Source organism: Symphodus melops (genome assembly GCF_947650265.1).
Source record: "Symphodus melops genome assembly, chromosome: 7".
Classification (NCBI taxonomy): Eukaryota; Metazoa; Chordata; class Actinopteri; order Labriformes; family Labridae; genus Symphodus; species Symphodus melops.
Window position 1 is genome coordinate 2,619,046 of NC_136697.1, and position 23,810 is coordinate 2,642,855.

Sequence of the window (23,810 nt, forward strand, 5' to 3'; positions counted from 1 at the left end):
ATTTTTGACTTGATAGGAATGTTACAAATATTTTGAAATGGGGTTTCGTGTATTACAAATATTTCACAAGTTTAAAGTTAACCCAGAAGCATTGGAGAATTGCTTTCTCAATCGCAAGTGGAATTTGATGCCTACCTTTTAGAAAAGCCAATCGGCAGTAGTGGTTGATCATAGAGTCATACAGAGACATAATGGTAGGCTATGTCTCATTGATAAATTAGATTATTTTGATATTTTAATAACAAACAAGTTCGATTGAAAATTTGAATTTATTGCACGCACAGGTTGTGAACTTCTGCCAAAGCTCCCAACTGATCAGTTCCACAAGAAAAGCAAGACAAACCAATATTTGACCGATGGGCTACACTCCACTGTCAGGCTTGCATGGGGTTGGGGAACTAAAACCCTTTAAAAAACTGTTTTGCACAGCTCCTTGCGTGTGCTGCCACTCTGTAACTCCAGGGTAGTTAAGTTTGCAATATGGTGCAGCCTTACTTTGTTAAATACAGACAACAAATGACAGAAGCATGAAATGATGAGTCTTCTGTATTACACGTCTGTAATGTGCTCACCCAGTAAGAACACATCCTCTGACCCAACATCGCCTGAACCAAACGGTGGGCGAAGGACACACTGACACTTTGTTCTTTTGAACTTTGCCGAATCACACGCTCTGCTGCTCTGAGCACCCTCACTGTTCCCTCTGAGGGGATCATCAGCCCACCATTGTTTTTTAAGTTCAAGCAGGTGGTAACTCTGGTCAAAGGATGAGGGTACAGCAGTTGTGACGAGGCTTGCCTGCACACATCACATTTTTTTCAGAATTGTTCTTACAACAAACCCTGAAATGTAGACAAGGGCATTGTCTAGAAGACCATCAAAGCGGGTGGGCAGGTAGCTGTGGTCACCTATGACAGCAGAAAGGTTTGCAAATGGGGACAGGAGCTCTTCCTCTGCCATTAAAGCGGAGTGCATGTCTGCAGCTGATGGGGACATTGTTTCATCTTGTGCTGCCACATTGCCTGACCCACTTGGTGAGACACCACAACGGACCATCAGACGGCAGGAGATGCCTTGGAACTGCCCCGCAGTTGGATTGTTACTCCAGCCTCCTAAAAAAACATTTACACACTTAGATTACAGAGATGGTTAATGAGGACAGTTAGAGTCATAAAATACATCTGATGGTAAGTAAGGAAACTGTATCACCATGTTAGACTACAATAAGATATGCGCTGGTGTCTGATGTGCCGTTTACTTTAGAGAGTGGGTTACTTCTGAGAGGTCTATCACATAATAACATACTGTAAACAAGGGATATATAGGTATACAAAAATAATCTGTGGCCACCCAGAAGGTACCAATATCCAGACTGGCCCACGGACTATGAAGACTAATTATAAATGTGAAAATTCTACCTGATGCTCTTGTGGCAGAGCAGGTGTGGGGACCAAATACTAATAGAAGTGAATTAAAATTATTGTTCATTTTAATACAAACTCTAAAATAGTCATAATAAAGATAAAACTTACAAAGGAGATATTAAAATACTAATTAAAAAAGAAGGAATAAACCAAAACAGAGCTTAAGCCACTTAGTTAAGAGGCAGACTACGCTGAGGAAGGTGCAGAGGTGCTACCACATACTCACCGTTGTGCAGCACAACAAACCTCACAACAAACCAAAACGTCAGTGCCTTCTATTAGTGACCCGGTGCTCTTAACTCACATGCGAAGTGGAGGAACTTCACCCTGGGTAACTAGCCTCGAAACATAGTGGCTCAGTGGCTGAAAGAAACAAACACAACTGATTAAATCAAACAGAGTAGGAAAAGGCAAATTGATTGTGTGGATTGTTTCCCTTGTGTGCTTTAATGTGTCATAGTCTTGTGTTTACTTTAGTCCTGAGTGTGTTTCCCTGTGTCCTCCTATGTTGCCTGTTAGTTTATTTCCTGTCTTGTGTTTTAAGTCTAGTCTTTAGTGTTTTCCGTTATATTTTGTAGATCTGGTTTTGGTGGTGTCGGTGTTGGGTTTTACTTTGTACTTGTCCTCAGTTGTTCTGGTCTTGTGTTCTTTGTTCCTTGTGTTTCCCGCCTGTGTGATTACCCTGATGTTCCTCACCTGTCTCGTCAGTCTCACCTGCGTCTGATTACCCCTTGTCTATTTAGTCTCTGTGTTTCCTCAGTCTCTTGTCGGTTCATTGTCTCTGGTAGTCAGTTTGTCTTTTGTAGTTGTATTCTGATGAGTGTCCGTCTTTGCCTGTTTTGCTCCCTGGATTATATTTTGTTTTCTTTCCACTCGGTTTTGGATTTTAGTGTTTGAATAAGTTTTGTTTTCCCCTTTTGTTAAATAAATACAGTTCCTCCGCTGTTTTATACCCGTCGTACCTCTGATCGTGACCAGAAGGCTCTTCAAGGTGTTCTTCGCTCTCTGTTCTCGGGCTCTTGCATTGTGCCTCTCCTGCTCAAGACTCTCCACTCATGCCAAAGCTTCACTGAGTCTGGTCTTTAGCCGAGAAGGGGAACTAGTCAATGCATAGGAGTGGTCCTATAGAAAGAAGGATGAAGATGTTTATATCATACCACTCACAGTTGTTTGGTTGGTGCACCATATTTATTTATAACATATACAACGTGTATATATGAGTATGTTGAAACAAAACAAGGAAGCGATGTTGATATGACCAGAGCCATGATGCTCACAGCTGTATGGGACATGAAATAGCCTACAAACACTCACATCATCGGACTGAGGTTCACTTTCAGGGAAATGCTGAGAAAGGTCTCTTCAGCTTTCCTTGAAGTGTGTTCCTTGTCACTACAGGCTAAAATATGAAAAACAGACGACTTAAAAACAACTAAAAACACATGGGCAGGTTTTAATTTCCCACAGTGTAGTGTAACGCACAATACATTCCTACATATGCAGAAAGAACTAACAGCTGTTAGCATATAGAGTAAAAATATAGCTACTCTTTGGAGATGACATGGGAAGTTAAAGACAGAAGGGGTCGCACCATCTCTAAGCCTGACGATCTGATCCGTCCTGTCAAAATCATCAGGCTTGAAGTGCTCACTGCAGAGCTTTGATGAATCACTTCCCATTGCCTCCTCAAGCTTGTATCACTGGGAAACCTTCACAATGTGAAGAAGAAAAAAACAGCTAGAGTGATATGACTAATGAGAGAGAGAGAGAGAGTACCAGTTGACACCAAATGACATAATATTTTAAACGGTAAAATAGGGTTAGGGTTAGGTCTGGGTAAAAGCGCAGCGTCCTCTGGGGGACGCTACGGGGGGCACGGGCTCTCAGGGGGACCAACGGTTTTAATAAGTAATTAAAAGTTTGCAATTAAAACCCTCCTTAAAAACCAAAAGGTTTTCATTAAGACCCTCTTAAGACACTCTAAAATTTGGTTTTAATTAAAAAGGGTAACCGGACCACCGCGCAGGAGAGGTCGGCGGAGCTCTGTAGCTGGCTAAAACCTACCCCGTCCCAGGGCCTCCGATAAAAACACCAAGGAGCTGAATGACTTTCATTGTTCTAGAAATTAAGAAAGAGAAAATTAAAAGCTAAATAAATAAAATAAATAATTTAAAACAGATAAAATAAAGATCCTATTTATAAGTGCCCTGAACTGAATTAAAAGGCCTGGCGAAAGTGAAGTATAAATGTATCTACAAAATAAAAGAATAAGTGTTAAAATTGATAAAAGGTTAGTTAATAAATGTAAAAAAGTGCATAAATAAAATAAGTGCTTAAATTCACATTAAAACCACACTCATAAAAATACATGGGTTTGTAAAATTGTAGAAACATATATACATCTTTATTTACACTTGTTAAAACATCTTAATGCAGTTCATAAAATAATAGGATCTTTGTTGATTAAGTTAAAAGAGGATAAGAAAGTAAACAAGTATAAGACAAGGAGAGGTCCAATAAAATGTCATAAAACAGGGCAAGGTGTCTTTAAAAAAAGGTTTTTGTTATTTGTTGAAAAGTGTTTTGAGGCGCGCCCCCCGCAGGCAGGTTCTACCTCATAAATTAATTTAAAAGATAAATAATCTAATTTAGAAATCAAAGTAAGCTAAAATAAGATTTTAAAGGGTCCAGAATCTCCTCATAGGGGTCTAAAAGTGCTAAAACAAACATACATGCAAAAAGTGCTGGATACATTTTTTTTTAAAATTCCATAATTAGACATAATTAAAAGGGGGGGGGTTAAAATATGCATAAGACAAATTAAGGTAAAACATAAATAAATTAAGATCCCATAGAGGAGGAGTGGGCTATAAAATCAATATTTGAAAAATAAAAGCTAAAGATTAAAAGAAGGAGGGTAGCCCGGCCCGCAGAGGGTCGGCCTGTTAAAACCTGTAAGAGAGGCCCCGGGAGGTCAGGGGGTCAGTATTTTCTAAAACCCACTAAAAGCTATATTAAAAAAGAAGGAAATGGATCCACCCTAATATTTCTCATTAAGACCGGTAGGTTCTATTGGTTTTAAGAGGTGGATCCATTTCCTTTCCGCCGCTCGTCTCTGGACAGTGTTCCAGTCCCTGTTGCTCTCCAGGCCCATGCTCTGCACATTGTGTTGGCCGTGGAGTTTAAAATGTGCATACAAGACAGTGGTGCCATTCCCGCTATTAATATGATAAAAATGCTGTCTAATACGCGCAGTGATGTCGTTTCTGGTCTCCCCCACATAGAGTCTGTGGCAGGCCTTGCATCGTATAGCATATACTGCATTAGTTGTTGTGGGTTTTAAGGCCTGCCACGGGTTGATACCGACTCTGGCATAGGGGTTAAAAATGTGGGGGAGACGGATAAAACCAATGTCCGAGCCTCGAGACGCTTCCCTGTCTTGGTTATTTTTATTAAAATCTGTATGAACCAGAAAGTCTTTCAAGTTTTTGTTCCTGCGATGGGCGGAGATCAGCCGGCAGTCGCCCAGCACGTCACAGCCCTCCCTCGCCCCCTCAAAATTAGACCTAAGAGCTGAAATTAGCCTCTTTAAATCTTGGGAATAAGTGGTTACTAAGGGGACGAGAGTAGGACCGGGCGGCCGGGCGCTGGGATTGTTATATCTATCCTGAAAGGTCCGGCCAACCTCCGCCTTGATGGTTCTGAGGAAGCGTCTCGAGTAACCCCTGGGCCTCAGCGCACTAAAGAGGGTGCTGGTGGCCTCCTCCACATGCTCCGGGAAGGTGCAGATTCTGCGGAAGCGTATCAGCTGGGATTTTATCAGACCTCTGTACGTGTGCCTGGGGTGATAGCTCGACTTGTGGAGGAGTGCGTGGCGGTCCGTGTCTTTGAAATGTACTTTGGTGGCCAGTGTTTTGGACTGGTCACTAGAGGCACGGAAGAAGACACAGGTGTCCAAAAATTCTATTGCAGATGTGGAAATGTTGTGTTTCAGTGTTATTTTGGGGTGGTGTGTGTTGAGGGTGTCCAGGAAGGTCATGAAATCCTGATGTGTGCCGTCCCAGAGGCCGAAGATGTCGTCCAGGTACCGGAAATACAGGAGGGGTTTGGTGGTGAGTGTGGCGAAGGCCGTTTCCTCCCAGTGGGCCAGATAAATGTCTGCGTAGGCTGGCGCATATTTCCGGCCCATCGCACAACCGCACAGCTGGAGGTAGTGCTGATTGTTAAACATGAAGTCGTTGCGGGTGAGGGTGATGTGCAGGAGTTGTAGGAGGTGGCTGTCGGGTCTGGATGGGTCTGGGTGTTTGTTGAAGAGGTGTTTTATTGCAGCTAAACCAAGTGGAGTTTCCATGTTTGTGTAAAGGGAATCTATATCTATTGAAAACAGGAAGGTGTGACCGGGTACCTGAAGGTGTTTTATTTTATTAACAAAATGGTAGGTGTCCTTGATGTAGCTGGGGTGCAGTTAGGAAAGTGGATTGATGAAGTGGTCGATGTATTCTGTGATGGTGTATGTTTCCGAGTTGCAGTCACTGACAATGGGGCGGCCGACCGGAACCACCGAGGGGACCGTCCAGGTGTCAGGAGGCTTGTGGATTTTGGGGAGCAGGTAGAAGAGGCGGGGCCTGGGCTCACTGGGACCGTCCAGATATTGTTTCTGTTTGAAATTGATGAATTTTTGTCTGTAGAGTGTTTCTGTAATCTTTCTAACTAGTGTCTGTGTCTCTAATTGTAGTGGGTGTGTCAGTAGTTGGTAATATGTGTTGTTATTTAACTGTCTATGTGCTTCTAAAATGTAATTGTCCCTATCCTGAATAACTATTTGGCCCCCCTTATCTGCTGGCTTAATGACTATGTGTTTGTGATTACCCAATGTTCTGATGATGCGTTTGTGTTCCTGACTAATGTTGTGCGTTCTATGTGGCAGGGGGCGCTGATGTGTGAGTGCTTGGTTGTTTTTATGGATGAGTTGTGAAATAGCAGGTGAGAGTGTGTCCGTGTTTGGTGACCAATGGGACGGCCCAGTGAACAGCACGGGGTCCCGCCTCTGCCCCCCCTGGAAGTGATCCAGGAGTTTCAGCCTCCTGTGGAAGGTGTGCAGGTCCCCCCTGAGCTCCGGCCGGGTGGGTGGGTTGGGTGTGGGAATGAAAGTGAGTCCTTTTTCTAGTAACTCCAGCTGTACGGCTGTGAGGGAGAAAACGGCACAGAGGTTGGTGATGTTGGACTGATGGGGAGGTGTGGAATGACAGTTATCCCCAGTTATAAGTTTAACTGTTCCTTCCAGTACCTGAACAACATCCCGGCCGTGTCAGAGGTCCAGTGTATATTGTCTGTGCCAGTCCGGAAGAGTTGTGAGTTGATATCTGGAATGAAGTTGTATTTGGCAGTGATGGTGTCGTTGAGTTTGGTGAGGAGTGTCCGTTTGTGTGAGTCCAGTCTGGGTGAGAAGTTTATTACAGGGATGTAGATGGTGGCGTTGGGGAAGGTGGTCTGGCTGGTCCTCCACATTGTCTGTAACTGTTTGGTGAATGTGGTGGGGTCGTGTTCTGAAAGACAGTTGTTAAGTCCGGCTGATAAGATGACCTGTGTGGTGTTGTGACATGGGGTGAGTTTTTTCAGGATGGTGGCTATGTGATGAAAGTTTGCTCCGGGGTAACTGTCTACTTGGATGTGTGGGTCTGTGAATGAAGGGATCCGGGAGAGGTTGGAGTCACCTATGATGAGTGTCCTCTTCCGGACCTCCAAGTGCCAGTCCTGTATTTTTCTGTGTGTGCGTGGGTGTGTGTGTGGTTCCGGGCGACTCGGGGAGCCATGTGCCGCCACAGAGGCCCTGGTGGAGTGAGAGGTGGATAACTCAGATGTTGGGGTTGTTTTCAGCTTTGCTGTCGTTGCTCCCTTCATCATCATGGAATTGTTTTCCACCTCTATGCTGGTGTCTGGCTCACAGGGCTCTGTGGCAAGCAGCTCTGGCTCCCCCTGCTGGCTGTGGTGTGTATCTGTAGGTGGAGAGGATGAAATGGTGTTACTGCAGGGTAAGACTATGTTGCTGTAAGGTGGTGATTGTACTGGGAGGGTGCTGACTGGGTGTGGGGAAGGTGAGGAGGGAGGGGAGGAGGGGGCGACAGGGGGTCAGGCAGAGGACCCAGCCCGTGCATGCCCCGGACGGTCGAGTGTGCCCTGGGGGATTGGGTGGATTTCAACCTTCACCCGCCGTCCGGGGTTGCGTTTCTGCAACGGGGGCTGTGCCACTCCGCCGCGTCCCGATGCCGCCGCCGACCCCCCCAGCGTACAGAGGTCTGTGGAGAGAGGTTGTGTGGAGGTGGAAGGGGGGGAGTGAGGGGAGGTGGTGAGAGGAGCAGGGGAGGGGGGTTGATAAAGGTTAGGTTTAGGGCAGGGGGGAGGTAAGGTGGTAGAGGGAGGAGGGGGGGAGGAGGGGGGAGGGTTAGGGTTAGGGTTAGGGAGAGGGGAACCCCGACGGTTAGGTTTAGGGCAGGGGGAAGGTAAGGTAGTAGAGGGAGGAGGGGGGGAGGAGGGGGGAGGGTTAGGGTTAGGGAGAGGGGAACCCCGACGGTTAGGTTTAGGGCAGGGGGAAGGTAAGGTAGTAGAGGGAGGAGGGGGGGAGGGAGGGGGAGGGGAACCCCGAAGGTTAGGTTTAGGGCAGGGGGAAGGTAAGGTAGTAGAGGGAGGAGGGGGGGAGGAGGGGGGAGGGTTAGGGTTAGGGAGAGGGGAACCCCGAAGGTTAGGTCTAGGGCAGGGGGGAGGGAAGGTGGTAGAGGGAGGGAGAGGGGAACCCCGAAGGTTAGGTTTAGGGGAGGGGTTGGGTGAGGCAGTAGGAGGAGAAGGAACAGAGGGAGGAGGGTTAGGGTTAGGGTCAGGTAAGGTCATAGGGGAGACCGGAGAGGAGGAAGAGGGAGGGCAGGTGGGAGTAGGTAGGAGAGGAGTAAGAGGGAGGTTGCTGAGGGTGATGGGTGAGCCTGTTGTTTGGGGGAGGGGAGGAAAGTCTGTGGGGGAGAGTTGAAGCACAGGAGGGCCCTCCTGGCTCCGGGGCCCCCTGGTTAGGAGGTCCCTTAGAGTGGAGACCGAGGAGGACGTGAATCTCCTCCTGTACCTCACCCTCCCCCACTGGAGGGCCCTGTCAAAGGCCTCCTGGCTGTAGGGGGGGATGTTGTCCAGCTCCACAGCAATAACGTGATCGTAGTGCTCTGTGAGGATGGTCATGTTGTTCTGCATCCAGGTGTGGGTGTTCTGTTTAACTTTATCTAAGGTGGTGAGGTTGGGTGAAGAGGGTTTGATGAAGGCAGTGAGGCGGTGAACTTTCTTCATCATCCCCTGTGGGAATGAACCGGTTGTGACTGTGTGAGTATTTCGGAGTGGTGGATGGCCTGAAGGAGTTTAAAATACCGTTTACTTTGTACGTGGAGTTCCGGTGTGAGCTGTGTGTGTGACGGTGGTGGTCGGGTGCTCGCTCCAGGCGGGGGGGCAGTGGAGCAGTGGTTGGTGCTCCCCCTCCTCCCCCGGCCCGGAGTCGCTAGTGGTGTGAAGCGGTTAGTGAGAGTGATGGACATGTCGCTGTGGAGCTGGAGAAGTGGTGAGGGGAAACCCAGCCGATAGACGCCCCACAGAGAATGAGTGGAAAAATACTGGCACCCCCCACGGACAAGGGAGGAAGCACCAGAAATAAAAGAAATAAAAAGAGGGCCAGACAACCTGAGCTAAAAACAGGAGCTAAAATGGAGGGTGGACAGGTGTGTCTGGGCCTAAAAACTGAAGCTAAAAAGGTAGAGGAAACCCAACCCGGGGGAAGAGATGGGAGGGAATTTAAAAAGGGGGGGGGGGAATAAAAGGAAGTGTGAATAAAAGTGCAATTAAGATTGTTTGTAAAAACCAGTCTCTTAAAAAACTCACAGGGCAGGGGCCTGGTTAAGGCCTCCTCAGCAGGGCTTCTCCTGGTCTGAAAAGGAGGGGGGTACTGTACCAGTCTTTCTCCCCTCCAGGGGGTGGTTTTATGTAAACCCCATAAGACCAGTAAAGGCAGGATAAAAGCTGACGTGTCCTTGGAGATCCGTGCAGACGGTGGTGACTTGCTGTTCTTCAGTGTGCACACCTAAAATGCTGTCACTCACCGTATTTGTTGGGTTGTAGCTGCAGGTCTCCTTGGGTGATGGTGTGAGCTTAAAATCCGCTGTTGGAGCTGTTAAAAACCATGGTGAGGTAAAAAACGGTTTAAAAACAATCCGTAGAGTTTAAAAAAAAAGGTTAAAGGAGCACTTTAAAAGTTTTGCAAAAAAGAAGAAATAAAATAAATAAAAAAATTAAAAGGGGTCCTCAACGTTTCGCCGTCACTGGCTTCATCAGGAGGGTAGGGTTAGGGTAACCCTAACCAAAATGATTATTATTTTTGTTTGTTTTACTTGTGAAAGGTAATCTCACGGGATCTGTTAAGGATACTGCACCAGACACTGGCATAGCTGCTCTCCAAAGCTAGCGTAGCGTGAGGAGACCCATCCAATATGGTGGCAACGTTTCATGTGTTCCAGGACGTCATGAGGCATCTACTATATTATGTCAATGATAATCACATTCTGTATCATGTTTGAAGAGCACATTTTTAAATGAATGACAACTGTGTGAAAATGTACCTGAACTCTAAAACATATTAAGACACAAGAGGACAATATGGAGCAGACAAGCCTCAAACTGTTCTTAAAACATGATCTGAATGTAGTGAAGACATTTCTGGGAGACTGGAGCCCCTTTAAGACATTTATAAAAGATAAACGTATTGTAAGGTATGTTATTATGTTATTATGTTATGCGAGTTACCTGGTTAAACAGTGTATAGCCTGTAGCGGCAGCTTTTATTTTGAAGGGGTTCAAGGAAGGGAAGTGTGTGGTTAAGCGTGTGTGCTGTGTGTTCGGCTGTGTGCAGCAGTAAAGGAGGAGACGTGTGTTCACTTCATGCCCGATTCCGTATTTCTTTATTTTATAGTTTAATAAGTATAGGCGTCATAAAAACCGCTCGGTTACATTGGTGGCAGCGGTGGGATCATGTGGAAGTGCGACGAGGACCCACTGAGCTACAGGATGCACCGCGGTGAAAAATCTTCTGGCAGCAGCATCAGAATTGAACTCCCGTCGCCCTTCGCTGGAGATGAAAAGCAAAGTTTCCCGTGCTGGGCCCGACAGTACGAATTGGCAGTGAGAGCACTAGTAGGAGGTAATGGAGCTGACTATGATTACGAGCTGATCAGGATTTTACCAACACGACTCTCCAAGGCTGCGTTCCTCCTGTGGGATAGCCTCCCAGCAGCTGTTCAGGCCGATTATTCTGCAGTGAAGGAGAAGTTACAGGAAGCTTTTGGACAAAGGCAGTTTATGGACCGTTTCAGAGCAAACCTTGCTGCCCGACTCCGTGCTCCAGGTGAGAGTTTGGAAGTGTACGCAGCAGAAATAAGCAAGCTAGTTCAGGAAGCCTTCCCAAACTACGGTGACATAGCTCAGAAAGAGGAGAAGTTTCGCAGATTTTTGGCTGGACTTGACCCGGCTCTGAGAGCTAAATGTCACGAGCAAGGCGCAACGGATTTGGAAGAGGCTCTGATTATTGCTGGTCGTTGTGAGATGGCCAGAGAGACTCTAAGAATTGACTATGTAAGCCCCCATGTACGCCAGCCTCCTACTGCAGCAGCCATATCTGATGGAGGTGAGTTGTACAGGGCTATGGACAGAATTACAGAGGACATGAGAGAAATGAGGATGGAAATGAGACGAATGGCAGAGGAAAATAATCGACTGAAGTCCAGTAGCTGGAGAGAAGAACGGAGAACACCTCCCCGTGGAGGTCAGTGTCAGTGTACATGGGGGGAACAAGGCAGAGAGGGCGTTCCCCTGACCGTGGCTGGCGTGACCGCAGAGCAGAGGTAGGACGCGGGGAAAGACAGGATTACTGGGTACCTGAGTATGGCCGTAATGGGTCTCCAAATTGGCGGAGCCCCAGACCTGCCAGGGAGTCCTTTAATGACGAAACCCCAAGGCGTCGAGGAGTGCGGTTTCTCTCCCCCAGGAGGGAGGACCTAGCCAGCCAGTCGGGAAAAGAGATGTAGCTGATGTTAAGGCCCAAACACCAGCTACAGACCCCATGGGCCCATTGGGGGGAGTAATCCTTACTCCCTCTACAAGTAACGCATTGATACCAGACAGGGCTGAGCAGCAGCAAACCTCATATGTGAGGGGAAGCATCGAAGGAACAGAAATCAACATACTGGTGGATTCAGGATCAACAGAGTCCTTCATCAGTGCTGAGTTTCGCATGGCTGTTCCAGCACTGCGCAAGCGACCCCTAAATGCTGACATCATTGCTGCCCGAGCTGTGAATGGCCAGATGCTCGATACATTGGGCTCTATAACAGCAACTCTCCATCTGGGTAAGGAGACCTGGCAGCATGTGTTCTATGTACTTCGAGGCTCTACACAAGCAGCACTGCTGGGCTTGGACTTTCTTGTTGCTAACCATGCCCTCCTGGATTACGTCTGTGGCCGACTGCAGTTATGGGACACCGTTATTCCCCTTTTGAGTGGCAAGGATTTGATACCTGAGTGCTGTAATGTTTCGATTGCAACTCCGGTGACACTGCCCCCCCCTCAGCGAGAGGCTGGTGCCTGTAAAGGTGTCCCCGGCCAGACTCGTTGACCAGCTCCCCGAGTTTGTGGGCTACTTGGCACCTAACCTCCAGGGTAAAAGTGAGTGTGTAGTGGCTCACACAGTGACATTAGTGAAAAATGGGGTTACAACAGCCCGTGTTTTGAACCCGACAGAGCAAGACATTGTGCTAAGAGAGGGCATTCACTTGGGGGAGTTTTTCTCTGTGGATGAGTCTGAGCTTGTGCCCCTCCCACAGTTCCCTGTTGAGACTGTGTCTGCCATATCGGCCACTGATGTGCCTGTTGTATCGCTGGAGGAGTCCTCGGCTAATCGGCAGCAGAAAGCACAGTTAGCTGCATTACTAGCTGAACACAGGGAGATATTCAGCACATCGAAAAGGGTGACTGGCAAATGCACACTCATCAAACATCACATCAAAACTGCTGGTCACCCCCCCCTACGACAGCGTGCCTACAGAACCTCACCAGAAAAGAGAGAGGAAATAGACAAGCAAGTGGCGGCCCTGTTAGCTGATGGGGTCATTGAGGAGAGCTGCAGCCCATGGGCGTCACCTGTCGTCCTGGTCAAGAAGAAGAATGGTGAGTGGAGGTTCTGTATTGACTATCGTCGCTTAAACAGTGTAACTGTGAAAGACTGTCATCCCCTTCCCAGGGTGGATGATACTTTGGATGCCTTAGCAGGGTCCTGGTGGTTTAGCACGTTGGATTTCTCTAACGGCTACTGGCAGGTTGAGGTCGCGGAGGAAGACCGAGAGAAAACGGCCTTCACAACAGGCAGGGGCCTGTACCAGTGGCGGTCAATGCCCATGGGACTCACCAACTCACCTGCTACATTTCAGCGCATGATGGAACTCGTACTTAGAGGGCTTCCGTGGCAAGTGTGTATGGTGTACCTGGATGATATACTGATATACAGTCCCACCTTTGAGGATCATCTCGTCAGTCTGCAGGAGGTCTTCACCAGGATTCAGGCTGCAGGCCTAAGACTGAACCCTACAAAGTGCCATCTGGCCCGGGGTCATGTGGTGTTCCTGGGGCATGTAGTTTCACGCCACGGCCTACAGCCTGACCCTCGGAACACGGACAAGGTCAAGAACTGGCCCACACCACAGAACCCAACCGAAGTGAGAGCTTTTGTGGGCCTTTGCTCTTATTATAGACGTTTTGTTAGGGACTTTGCCCAGCGTGCAGCTCCTCTGCACCGCCTAACATGTAAAGACACAGCTTTCCTCTGGACAACTGAATGTGATGCAGCCTTTGAGTACCTTAAAGGGGTGCTTTCCTCTGCCCCGGTTGTCACATTGCCCAACTTCAGTTCCCCCTTTAAAGTGTACACGGATGCCTCCATGGAAGCTGTGGGGGCTGTGTTGGCTCAGGACAAGGATGGACTAGAGAGAGTAGTAGTGTATGCCAGTCAAGCGCTCACTCCCACAGAGAGGCGCTGGTCCACGTTTGATCGGGAACTGTGGGCTGTAGTGTGGGCTGTGCGTCAATTCAGACACTACATTGGATCAGCTACATTCACCGTAATAACGGATCATAAGCCGTTGTTAGGCCTCCGCAGCATGTCTGTTGACAAGGATCCAACAGGCAAAAGAGCTAGATGGATTTTGGAACTGGACCCTTTCAACTGGGTCATGCAGCACAAGGATGGACGGAAGCATACTAATGCTGATGCTCTCTCACGGAGACCTCCGGAATCAGAGTCTGCTATAGTGAATCCCGCCTCAGAGGAAGCAGTCATCCAGGTGAATGCTATAGGGGAGGACGGGAAATCAAGTGTTCCCCAATCTGGCACTTCGTTGACTCAGCAACCTGCTGTGAACAATCAGGCTACAGAGCAGCAAATGGTCATGGACAGTGAACTGACTGACTTGTTTGATTTGCTGACTGCACTTTCACATGAGGGGGCTGGAGTTACGGAACTGCAACAGTCGGACCCGGATATTGCTAAAGTGTTGGAATGGATTGAAAGTAACGGGTCCCGACCTCCTCGGAAGCAGATGCAAGGTAGCTCTCGGAGGCTTAGGAAATTATGGACGGAGTATTCTCGCCTCTCTGTTGTGAATGGGCTACTCTGTCGGTCAGTGAAGTCCTCCCTCACAGGGGATGCCCACTGTCAAGTGGTTGTGCCCTCCTCACTTGTCCCTGATGTGCTGCAGCAACTTCATGGAGGGCCCACGTCAGCTCATTTCTCAGCAGAACGGGTGTTTGAACGGGCACGACAAACATGTTACTGGCCCTCTATGTTCAAGGACATTCAGCGATGGTGTGAGCAGTGTGTGCCCTGTCAAACTCGCCGAGCTCCTGTACCTAAACGTCGAGCACCGATGGGTGGGTCCCAAGCGACTCGTCCCTTTCAGAGAGTGGCTACTGACATTCTTGAACTTCCAATGACTTCAAAGGGTAACAGATATGTGTTAGTTGTGGAAGACTATTTTACTAAGTTTGTGAATCTGTATGCTCTTCCTAACCAAACAGCCCAATCGGTAGCACGGTGTCTGTTTGAGGATTATGTCCTGGTTCATGGCGTTCCAGAAAGGGTTCATAGTGATCAGGGCCGGCAGTTTGAGGCTGAAATTGTTCAGAGATTGTGTCAGCTTTTGGGTATCAAGAAAACACGCACCACGCCATACAATCCCAAGTCAGATGGGATGGTTGAACGCTTTAATCGGACTCTCATCGACCAGCTGGCCAAATCATTGTTGGACTGTGGGGGTGAATGGGACGATTATCTGAAACATGTGGCGTTTGCATATAACACGTCTGTGCACTCCTCCACCAACTACACGCCTTACCTTTTGTGCCATGGACGAGAGGCGCGTGTTCCGGTAGATGTTTTGGTGCCATCTCAAATGGTGCACCGGGACATGCCTTTTTCTCATGCCGACTTTGTATCTTCTCTGGCTGACAGGCTGGAGACGGCTTTCTGTAATGCCAGGCAACATGGTGCCACTGCGCATGAGGACCAAAAACTGTACTATGATGGAGCAGTCCGTCACCGGCCGTTTTCTGTAGGTGATCGGGTGTGGCTGCATAATCCTACTGAGGACCGAATGAAGCTGGCCCCTCACTGGAGAGGGCCCTTCAGGGTCCTGGCTGTGTTGGACTCGCAGGGGGAACCTGGACTTACGTATCGCATTGACAATCCTTTGAACTCTGACGGATTGGGGCAGGTTGTCCATTATGACAGACTGAGACCCTACACGCTGCCATTGCCTGCTGTTTCTCCGGATAGCGTCTCGGCTTCTCCCGTTCATGCTCCCTCACTGCTGGAGGAGGGGTCGACACATGGGGACTGGGGGGCTGAGGAGCAAATGGCTGATGGTGGCCCTGGGGCTGCACTGGATACGGCCGCCAGCAGGCCGAAACTGACTGTGTCTCGTTTTGGCAGGACTGTGAATCAGCCAGTTCGTTTCAGTGACTTTGTCAGTTATAAGTGATTTGCTTGGTTCATGCTGTGTGAAAAAAAAAAAAAAAAAAAAAAGGGTGAAGGGATCTGAGTGTTCATGTTCATGTGTCTTCCTGTTATGGCAGGCTGTCAATGCTAGTGGTATGTCGAACACGATTCTCTGTGTATCAGTTGTGTCTGGTGTACGTTTGGGATTGTGGGGGGCATATGGTGTTGAGGCTGTGACGTTGGGTGATGCAATTATTTGCTCTGACAATTGTGTTCTGGTGGCAGGTTCCTGTTTTTGTACATTTCTTGCATTTATGCTTGTTAATTTTGTGAAACGAGGACGTTTCTTTTCGGAGGAGGGGAGGTATGTAAGGTATGTTATTATGTTATTATGTTATGCGAGTTACCTGGTTAAACAGTGTATAGCCTGTAGCGGCAGCTTTTATTTTGAAGGGGTTCAAGGAAGGGAAGTGTGTGGTTAAGCGTGTGTGCTGTGTGTTCGGCTGTGTGCAGCAGTAAAGGAGGAGACGTGTGTTCACTTCATGCCCGATTCCGTATTTCTTTATTTTATAGTTTAATAAGTATAGGCGTCATAAAAACCGCTCGGTTACAGTATCAACAGTCAACTTGAAATCATTACACAGGATAATAACTAGATGAACTAGTCAGTAACTGGCAATACTTTTTTTTTAAATCAATATGAAAAGTGATCGTGATACTGACAAAAAAAAAATGGTGATATGATATTTTTCGCATATCTCAAATCTCCAGGTGGACACTGTAAAGATGTTAGCTGATAAACTGACCAAATACAGGAGGCGGCGCTAATGCAACGATATAAAAGGCCAACTGCAATAAAACTACAAGCACAGAAGAAGAAGAAGGTACCGGATGTAAAGCGGAACCTTTGTGAGCGTATCTCTATGGACACTACGGGCTTGAATGGGCGCTGCACACGCCAGCTTCCTGTGGACATGTGTGGTCCTGACCTTGTTTAGGAGCACGGAGGCTGGTTGTCATGTCAGAGACAGCGGGGCAGGAGCAGAGCAGAAGCCGGCTGGGCGTGCTGCTCACCGGGGTGCTGGGCGGCTCTCTGCTCGCCCTGTACGCCGGAGCTGCTCCCTTCATCACCCCCGCGCTGAGGAAGATCTGCCTCCCCTTCGTGCCTGCGACCTCGGCCCAGGTGGACAACGTGCTCCACGTGCTGAGAGCCAGGTCCGGGAACCTGCTGGACCTCGGCAGCGGGGACGGAAGGATAGTAGGTGTTCCTCTATAAACCACTTTGACCCGGACCCCTAAATACACACACACACACACACACACACACACACACACACACACACACACACACACACACACACACACACACACACACACACACACACACACACACACACACACACACACACACACACACACGGCATGTTTACCAGGACTACTAAACTTGATTTCAAACTGTTTATACTTTTTATTCTCTTTATACTTTTGGATTGTAAAAGCAGCTTCACCAAAACATGGCAGACAGGAAGTAAACAACAAATGATGAGATATTAAAAGAGGAAAGACATTAGCCATTAGTGTGTTCAATGAAATAATTTCAATGTGCTCTATTTTCAATGGGAAACAATAACGTGTATCATTAATTAAAGTCCCATTCAGATATTTTCACGCCCCTTTGACGTTCCACCTTCAATGTGAATGTTGTAGGCCGCTGCTGTGTTGTCTGTACTCTGCTGATCCTTTGACTTGTCCTTTGTCCGTCTCCTCGCAGGTGATTGCAGCAGCCAAGCGAGGCTTCAAGGCGTCAGGCGTGGAGCTGAACCCCTGGCTCGTGTGGTATTCTCGCTACAAGGCGTGGAGAGAGGGCGTCCACCGCTCCACCTCCTTCTACATCTCTGACCTGTGGAAGGTGAGTTGTCTCTGCAGATGTCGGGTATCATTTAGTCCACGTGAGTTAGACGTCTTCTGTTTGTTTTCCAGGTCAGTTTTGCTCAGTACTCCAACATCGTCATTTTCGGTGTGCCTCAAATGGTGAGTGAATTTTTTGTTCAACAGCAGATTTTCTTATCTGTAGTCAACAGTACTGCAGTTTTCCACTCGACATTACATCTGTGGTTTCCATGGTAACGATAGACATGTCAAGTACACACTTGGTAACATGTGCTCCGTGTTGGTGTCTTCAGATGGACCAGCTGGAGCTGAAGCTGGCCAGCGAGTTACCGACCACAGCCAAGGTGGTGGCATGCCGCTTTCCCTTCCCTACCTGGGTCCCTGAACACACCGCCGGCGAGGGCATAGACACCGTGTGGGTGTACGACGCAAAGACTTTAATATCAGACATGCAACACGGACAGACGAGGAAGATGGTAACAGAGGACCAGGACACGCCACAGTCTCACACATGAATCACGTCATTTTGAGAAGCCGTCTTGAGATGGATTATTTTTTTGGCATTCGTACGTTCTCTATCCAGGGTTGAGCCGGAAACGACGGAGAAACACTGTCCTGCTTTTTAAATTCTGCAATTTGAAAAGGATTGTAAATGATTCCTTGAACCGGGTTGAAGTGTGAGACTGTAAGATGAAGGTAGAGAGAAGGAACCGTGTGATACGCTCCGGTCCTGATCAGAGGACTGGATCATCTCCAAAGCGGTCTGCTTGGTGTGCTGCGGTAATCCTGATCTTGCTTGTGTTTCCACAGCTAACCCGGATGGCGGATGACAACACAACACATGGCAGCCCACCAATAGATATATATACTTTATTGACCCTGAGGGAATTCATGCAACACGTTCAAGAAGAAGGTTGACAAAGTAAGCAAAGATGGAGGACTTACCGAGGTCATCCCCTCAGAGGTGGCGCATGTTACTCCGCGCTGCCATTTGTCACAAAGAGCCTTGAAATGAAATCCATATGGCGTGTTTTACATTTACTGCTGTCACACGGGGAGTGACGTTACGTTCAACCAATCAACGGTGTTCAGCCTTTAACAGTTATTTTTGTACCATTCCCATTTTTGGACAGTTGAAACGGCAACAAATGCGTGCCGCAAAGAACTGAACATCTTGGTGGAAGGGGGATAAAACGATGAACGTTATCTATGTCAGATATGTGTGATCATCAGACGCTGAAATGTGAACTTCATTTGTCATAATAAATCTCTGACTTGATTTGAAAGTGCAAAAGTGAAATTCATGATTAGAATTCCTCATCATATCATTTAATAATCATCCTGTCATGTGTCCTGGATTATGTCTTCTTGTGAATTCCTGAAAACAGAATGGAGCTGTGAGCGTCGCTGACTCAATGAAATCTCTCACACCATGTCTGAGCGTCAAACATCTCCGAGAACTTCCTCTCTCTTCCTGCTCATGCTGGGGGAGGAGTGTAATGAATGGGTCGAGATTCTGGACACAACAGGCGCTGAGGATACGTAAACCCATCTCCCATCAAGCACAACATATTCCCAGTCTGTACGGGAGAAGTACTGGGATGATAATAACATGTTGACATGAGGGAAGAACACACCATTACATGGTTTAGCTACGCATTACAGTTAGTGGAGGTTGGTGTTGATTATGTGCCTTCAAGCTGATTTGCCAATAAACAAAGAAGAAGAAGAGGGTTGCTACCTACAGTCTACTCAAACCGTCAGTCTGAGTGTAGCGACAGGATCACACTGAGTGGTCCCGCTGATGGTAATAAACCGCCGCTGAAGCTGAGAGAACAGCTTTCTCACTGTGGCAAAATGTATTTGGATATTGAGTTACTGTCGAAGAGGTGCAAAAAGGTCCTATTAGAGGACAGGATGGGGGGATGAATGTTGTGAAACTTTGAATTCAAGCCCATCCCAATTAAAGGCACATTTTGACAAATGAAGACAAATCTCAATTAGAAGTTTCTATGCATAAAGTCTTAATGTGCGTTTGTCTCTCTCCCCAACAGTGCAGCAGGTTGGTATGGACAAAGTAAGACAAAATCAGTGATTTAATTATCAATCTATCAAGGTTGATTCCTATATAGTAAGGGCATATTGCAAAAATCCGGGAATAGATTCCTTACCAATAGATTTCATCACAAACGTGTTCATAAAGGTGTCTTATAACACAAATAAAAACATTTAAATCCAACTCCTCTGGGAAAATCTGTGAGAGCGGCTCAAAGTCTGGAATAGTACTTTATTGGTACGATATACTTATTGGTGAAAACTTGAAAATGTTAACCTTTGCTTTTGGTAGCCTGTGAGGGGTCAAAATAGGGGTTCTTTAGGATTCTGAATCCATTGCAAACATTTGTTTTCCAAAAAATCCACTCCTTGGAGGAGACATGGCCACGCCCACTTTTACATGTAAATTTACAGTAGCTCTATATGTTGATTTTAATATCTTGAATACTAGTTAAACATATACTGCACCACATTGCTTAATGTATTAGGGGTCCAGGTCTGAGTTTTCTCCACACTCTACTGTTCTTAAAGTGGGGACTGGGACCCCCTGGGGGCTTGTGAGACACTGAGAGGGGGGTCACGAGATGCTGTCCATCACCAAATACAAAAAGATGAATGATCTAAAATTTCAACAGTGGCAACGTAATTTATGCTTCTCAAAAGTGAAACAATGCAGGTGTCTGCTGCTCCCTATGAATGACATTTGACACCTACATAAACTGAGTGTCTGTTAAGGAAATTGTGAATGTCCACACAGTCCTACTGTTTATACATTATATTATTATACAGCATTTCTTACATTACTCTGCTGAAATAGAGACAGTCGGGTTCCCCGGTCTCCAGCACAGTTATTGTGGGGGTCCAAAGCTGAAATGTATGGTAACCTCTGCTCTATATCATCATTGATACAGTTCTTGCACGCTGTACATTTACCATTTCTGCATGCCAAGGTACATTCAACACCTTTCTCCATACAATTAAAGCTCCTCAGGAGCCATTGGGTCCTGTGTTTGAACCACCTTATAACCATAAACTCCTCCCACCCATCAATAGTCACTGAGGTTCAAAAGACTCTGCTAAACCTTCCAGTCCCAGGTTTTGATATCGGCCTGGAGACTTTGCTTTGCAGCTTCACCCTCTATCTGTTGGAGGTACAGTTTCGAGTTAGATTAACTCAGCCACCGCCTTCCGTAAGAACCTGTATCAAACCAGACACACTGACACCAGGTATAGAGTAACAGATGGTGCATGATATGTGTACTGGAAAATGTGGATACCAGTTCTTTAATGGCTATAGTAACTTGCAAAACGTTCACTGTTAAAACCAAGAACTCCTGTTTTGATCAACAGATTTGAGCAGATATGATACGTTTATCACCAAGTGCAAAGCACCTGGTGCATTTATGCAACAACCTCTAATGTTGAGAAATTAAGCCGATGTCAAAGTGTCAAATCTTGCAGTACCTGTAGTGTCCACTAGAGGCTGGCTGCAGCAGCACAGGAAGTCACATACACACCCATTCAAAAAGCCTGTTTTTACAGCAGACATGAACATGTTTACAGCCTGCTTCAAAAAAACAAACAGGTGTGATTAGCTCATGTCTCCATCCACACACTGTACGGGGGGAATGTTTTGATGACTCATCAGTTTTGATTGGATGAAGGATAAGAGTTATTCACAATGAGGTGTGTAGCTGACCTGATTGATAGACAGGCGTGGTGTAGCTGGTGTCAAAATGCTCAAAACCTGCCTCAGCTCCAGCTCTCAGCCTGTTGTTAGGTTGGCTAAAAGTTAGGTGAACTCAAAGTTAGGTTGAGACAGGATTTCGAGCATAGAAACGATCGGCTTCCAAAGCCCCCTGCAGTAACAGATAGGTGATGTGACGTCACTCAGGCTTCTGCCATTCATATTTACAGCCTATTGTAACAACACAAGCAGAGACTCAGGACCACGGTGATCCAGAGCTAAATGTACAGGTACACTCACACTATTAGATTACTGCTTAGAAACTCGGAGACAAGCAGACAAGTTTGTAAAAAATAGTATGTTGTTGTGTTTTGATACGTGTTTCTAAGGGAACCTTATAAATATGCTGTTTTCTATATAATAGATGCTTCTGTGTTGTGCTTATTAAGATCTTATCTAAACAGATATCTGATTCGAAAAGTGCAAACTCAAATGATAAAAGTCACCTTGTATGGTTTTGGTCAGACTCAGCCCATAAATACAGTTGAAAGGCCAGGCTGGGCTCAGAGAAAACCTGCATTGGGTCAGGTCAGTGGGGCATAGTGTAAGCTGAATGACAAAGGTACAGCGTGCAAGAACTGTATCAATGATGATGTAGAGCAGAGGTTACCATACATTTCAGCTTTGGACCCCCACAATAACTGAGCTAGAGACCGGGGAACCCGACTGTCTCTATTTCAACAGAGCAATGTAAGAAATGCTGTATAATAATATAATGTATAAACAGTAGGACTGTGTGGACATTCACAATTTCCTTAACAGACACTCAGTTTATGTAGGTGTCAAATGTCATTCATAGGGAGCAGCAGACACCTGCATTGTTTCACTTTTGAGAAGCATACATTACGTTGCCACTGTTGAAATTTTAGATCAATCAACTTTTTGTATTTGGTGATGGACAGCATCTCGTGACCCCCCTCTCAGTGTCTCACAAGCCCCCAGGGGGTCCCAGTCCCCACTTTAAGAACAGTAGAGTGTGGAGAAAACTCAGACCTGGACCCCTAATACATTAAGCAATGTGGTGCAGTATATGTTTAACTAGTATTCAAGATATTAAAATCAACATATAGAGCTACTGTAAATTTACATGTAAAAGTGGGCGTGGCCATTTCTAAACCAAGGAGTGGATTTTTTTGAAAACAAATGTTTGCAATGGATTCAGAATCCTAAAGAACCCCTAGTTTGACCCCTCACAGGCTACCAAAAGCAAAGGTTAACATTTTCACATTTTCACCAATAAGTATATCGTACCAGTAAGGTACTATTCCAGGTACCCCGACTTTGAGCCGCTCTCACAGATTTTCCTATGGGAGTTGGATTTAAATGTTTTTATTTGTGTTATAAGACACCTTTATGAACACGTTTGTGAAGAAATCTATTGGTAAGGAATTTATTCCCAGATTGGCCAAATATCTGATAAAATACCCTGACTATTGCAGGAGGTGGCAACTGAGAGACAGTCTGTGGGTGGGTGCTAAATGCTGGAGGCTTATATCCACTCGCATGCACAGCTTTGCCTTTACAGAGCAAAAGAATAGAAGTCTCATGGCCCACTTTTCTCTTTAGTACCAAAACCAATAACTGCCAAACACAGGTTATAAATCTGTCATTATTAAACTCTCAACCACAACAATCCTTTTTGTATCACTCTAAGTGTTTACATGGGCAATAATCAGATATTTTTTAGTAAACTGTTTTTGTGTTGTGCGTGCCAACATTATATCCTTTCTACAGAAACAAACCAATAAAAAAAACCTGAATATTTAGCGTAAGATAGTTTGATAGAATGCAGAATACTGAACCAAATCAGAACCTAATTGATTTTTTATTGGTCCAAATAATGGAGGCTGGGATGGATAGAAATCCCTGACAGAACAATGTACACTAATGATCACAAATGCAGATACTGACATGCAAGCAGGTTCATAACATCAGAGGCCAAAGTTTGTTATTTTAAACAGGGCAAGCTAAAAAGCTTGTAAGAATAAAAGTGTAAAAAAATTTAAATAAAAAAAATTATTGTGTTCATGTTTCCACTTTTCTTTCTCCAAGACTGGAGAAGCTGCACTTGTGCGCCCTCTACTGGTTTGTCACTGTTAGTGTTGGCGTACGAAGCTGAAGTAGGTTTATGCAAAGATAGTATAAGTATCATTTTCGATGCATTTATGAAAAAGACGACCTCTGTGACATTACAATAATATTAACATTAAATTATAAATTGAATTAAAAAATGTATAGACTCCATCTGATCAACTTGTTATATCTACACTAATATAATTTCCGAGAGAAGAATAAGAATAATCTACTTTAACATGTTTACAGAATGTCCTCGTTGCAGCACTAATTGGAGTAACCTCAGCACACCTGGGCCTGGTGTGCTGAGGTTACTTAACCTCCTGCCATTTCACACTCTGCTCTGCCTGCTCACAGGTACCCTGTGTTTTTTCGTTTTGAGAATTTGGTCTTCATTTGGAAATGAAAAGTTTTACTAATTGGTATAATTCGGTTTAATTTGGGTTAATCAAAGAATTATTCACACTTTACCCTCGTGTGTCTTCCATCTTTTGTTGTGACCTCCTGAGCCAGGTCATAACAATGTAGAGCAAAGGTTCCCAAAAATATCCGCTTTGGACCC

The 23,810-nt window shown here is 46.2% G+C and overlaps 2 protein-coding genes across 2 annotated transcripts; one reads left to right on the forward strand and one right to left on the reverse strand.

Annotated features, from left to right (window-relative positions):
* Positions 1-250: 250 nt before the first annotated feature.
* Positions 251-16,553, reverse strand: LOC306827169 (THAP domain-containing protein 6-like). Its single transcript, XM_079348838.1, is given in 6 exon segments — positions 251-1,112; positions 1,651-1,779; positions 2,387-2,477; positions 2,481-2,546; positions 2,972-3,133; positions 16,473-16,553. Coding segments are annotated over 4 exon segments (309 nt in total). The 5' UTR covers positions 3,104-3,133; positions 16,473-16,553; the 3' UTR covers positions 251-1,112; positions 1,651-1,759.
* On the forward strand, positions 16,348-18,667 carry LOC306826873 (ATP synthase subunit C lysine N-methyltransferase-like). The gene is made up of 4 exons (XM_079348418.1): positions 16,348-16,741; positions 17,255-17,392; positions 17,464-17,514; positions 17,667-18,667. The coding sequence occupies exons 1-4, from the start codon at positions 16,502-16,504 to the stop codon at positions 17,886-17,888; spliced, it is 651 nt and encodes a 216-aa protein (XP_079204544.1). The 5' UTR covers positions 16,348-16,501; the 3' UTR covers positions 17,889-18,667.
* The last annotated feature ends 5,143 nt before the right edge of the window (positions 18,668-23,810 follow it).

Bases quoted from the DNA above. Each gene is read 5' to 3' on its own strand.
- LOC306826873 (XM_079348418.1), top strand. From the start codon at position 16,502: ATGTCAGAGACAGCGGGGCAGGAGCAGAGCAGAAGCCGGCTGGGCGTG. The intron at 16,742-17,254 runs GTAGGTGTTCCT...GTCTCCTCGCAG, and splicing joins GCAGCGGGGACGGAAGGATA to GTGATTGCAGCAGCCAAGCG. The intron at 17,393-17,463 runs GTGAGTTGTCTC...TTTGTTTTCCAG, and splicing joins ACATCTCTGACCTGTGGAAG to GTCAGTTTTGCTCAGTACTC.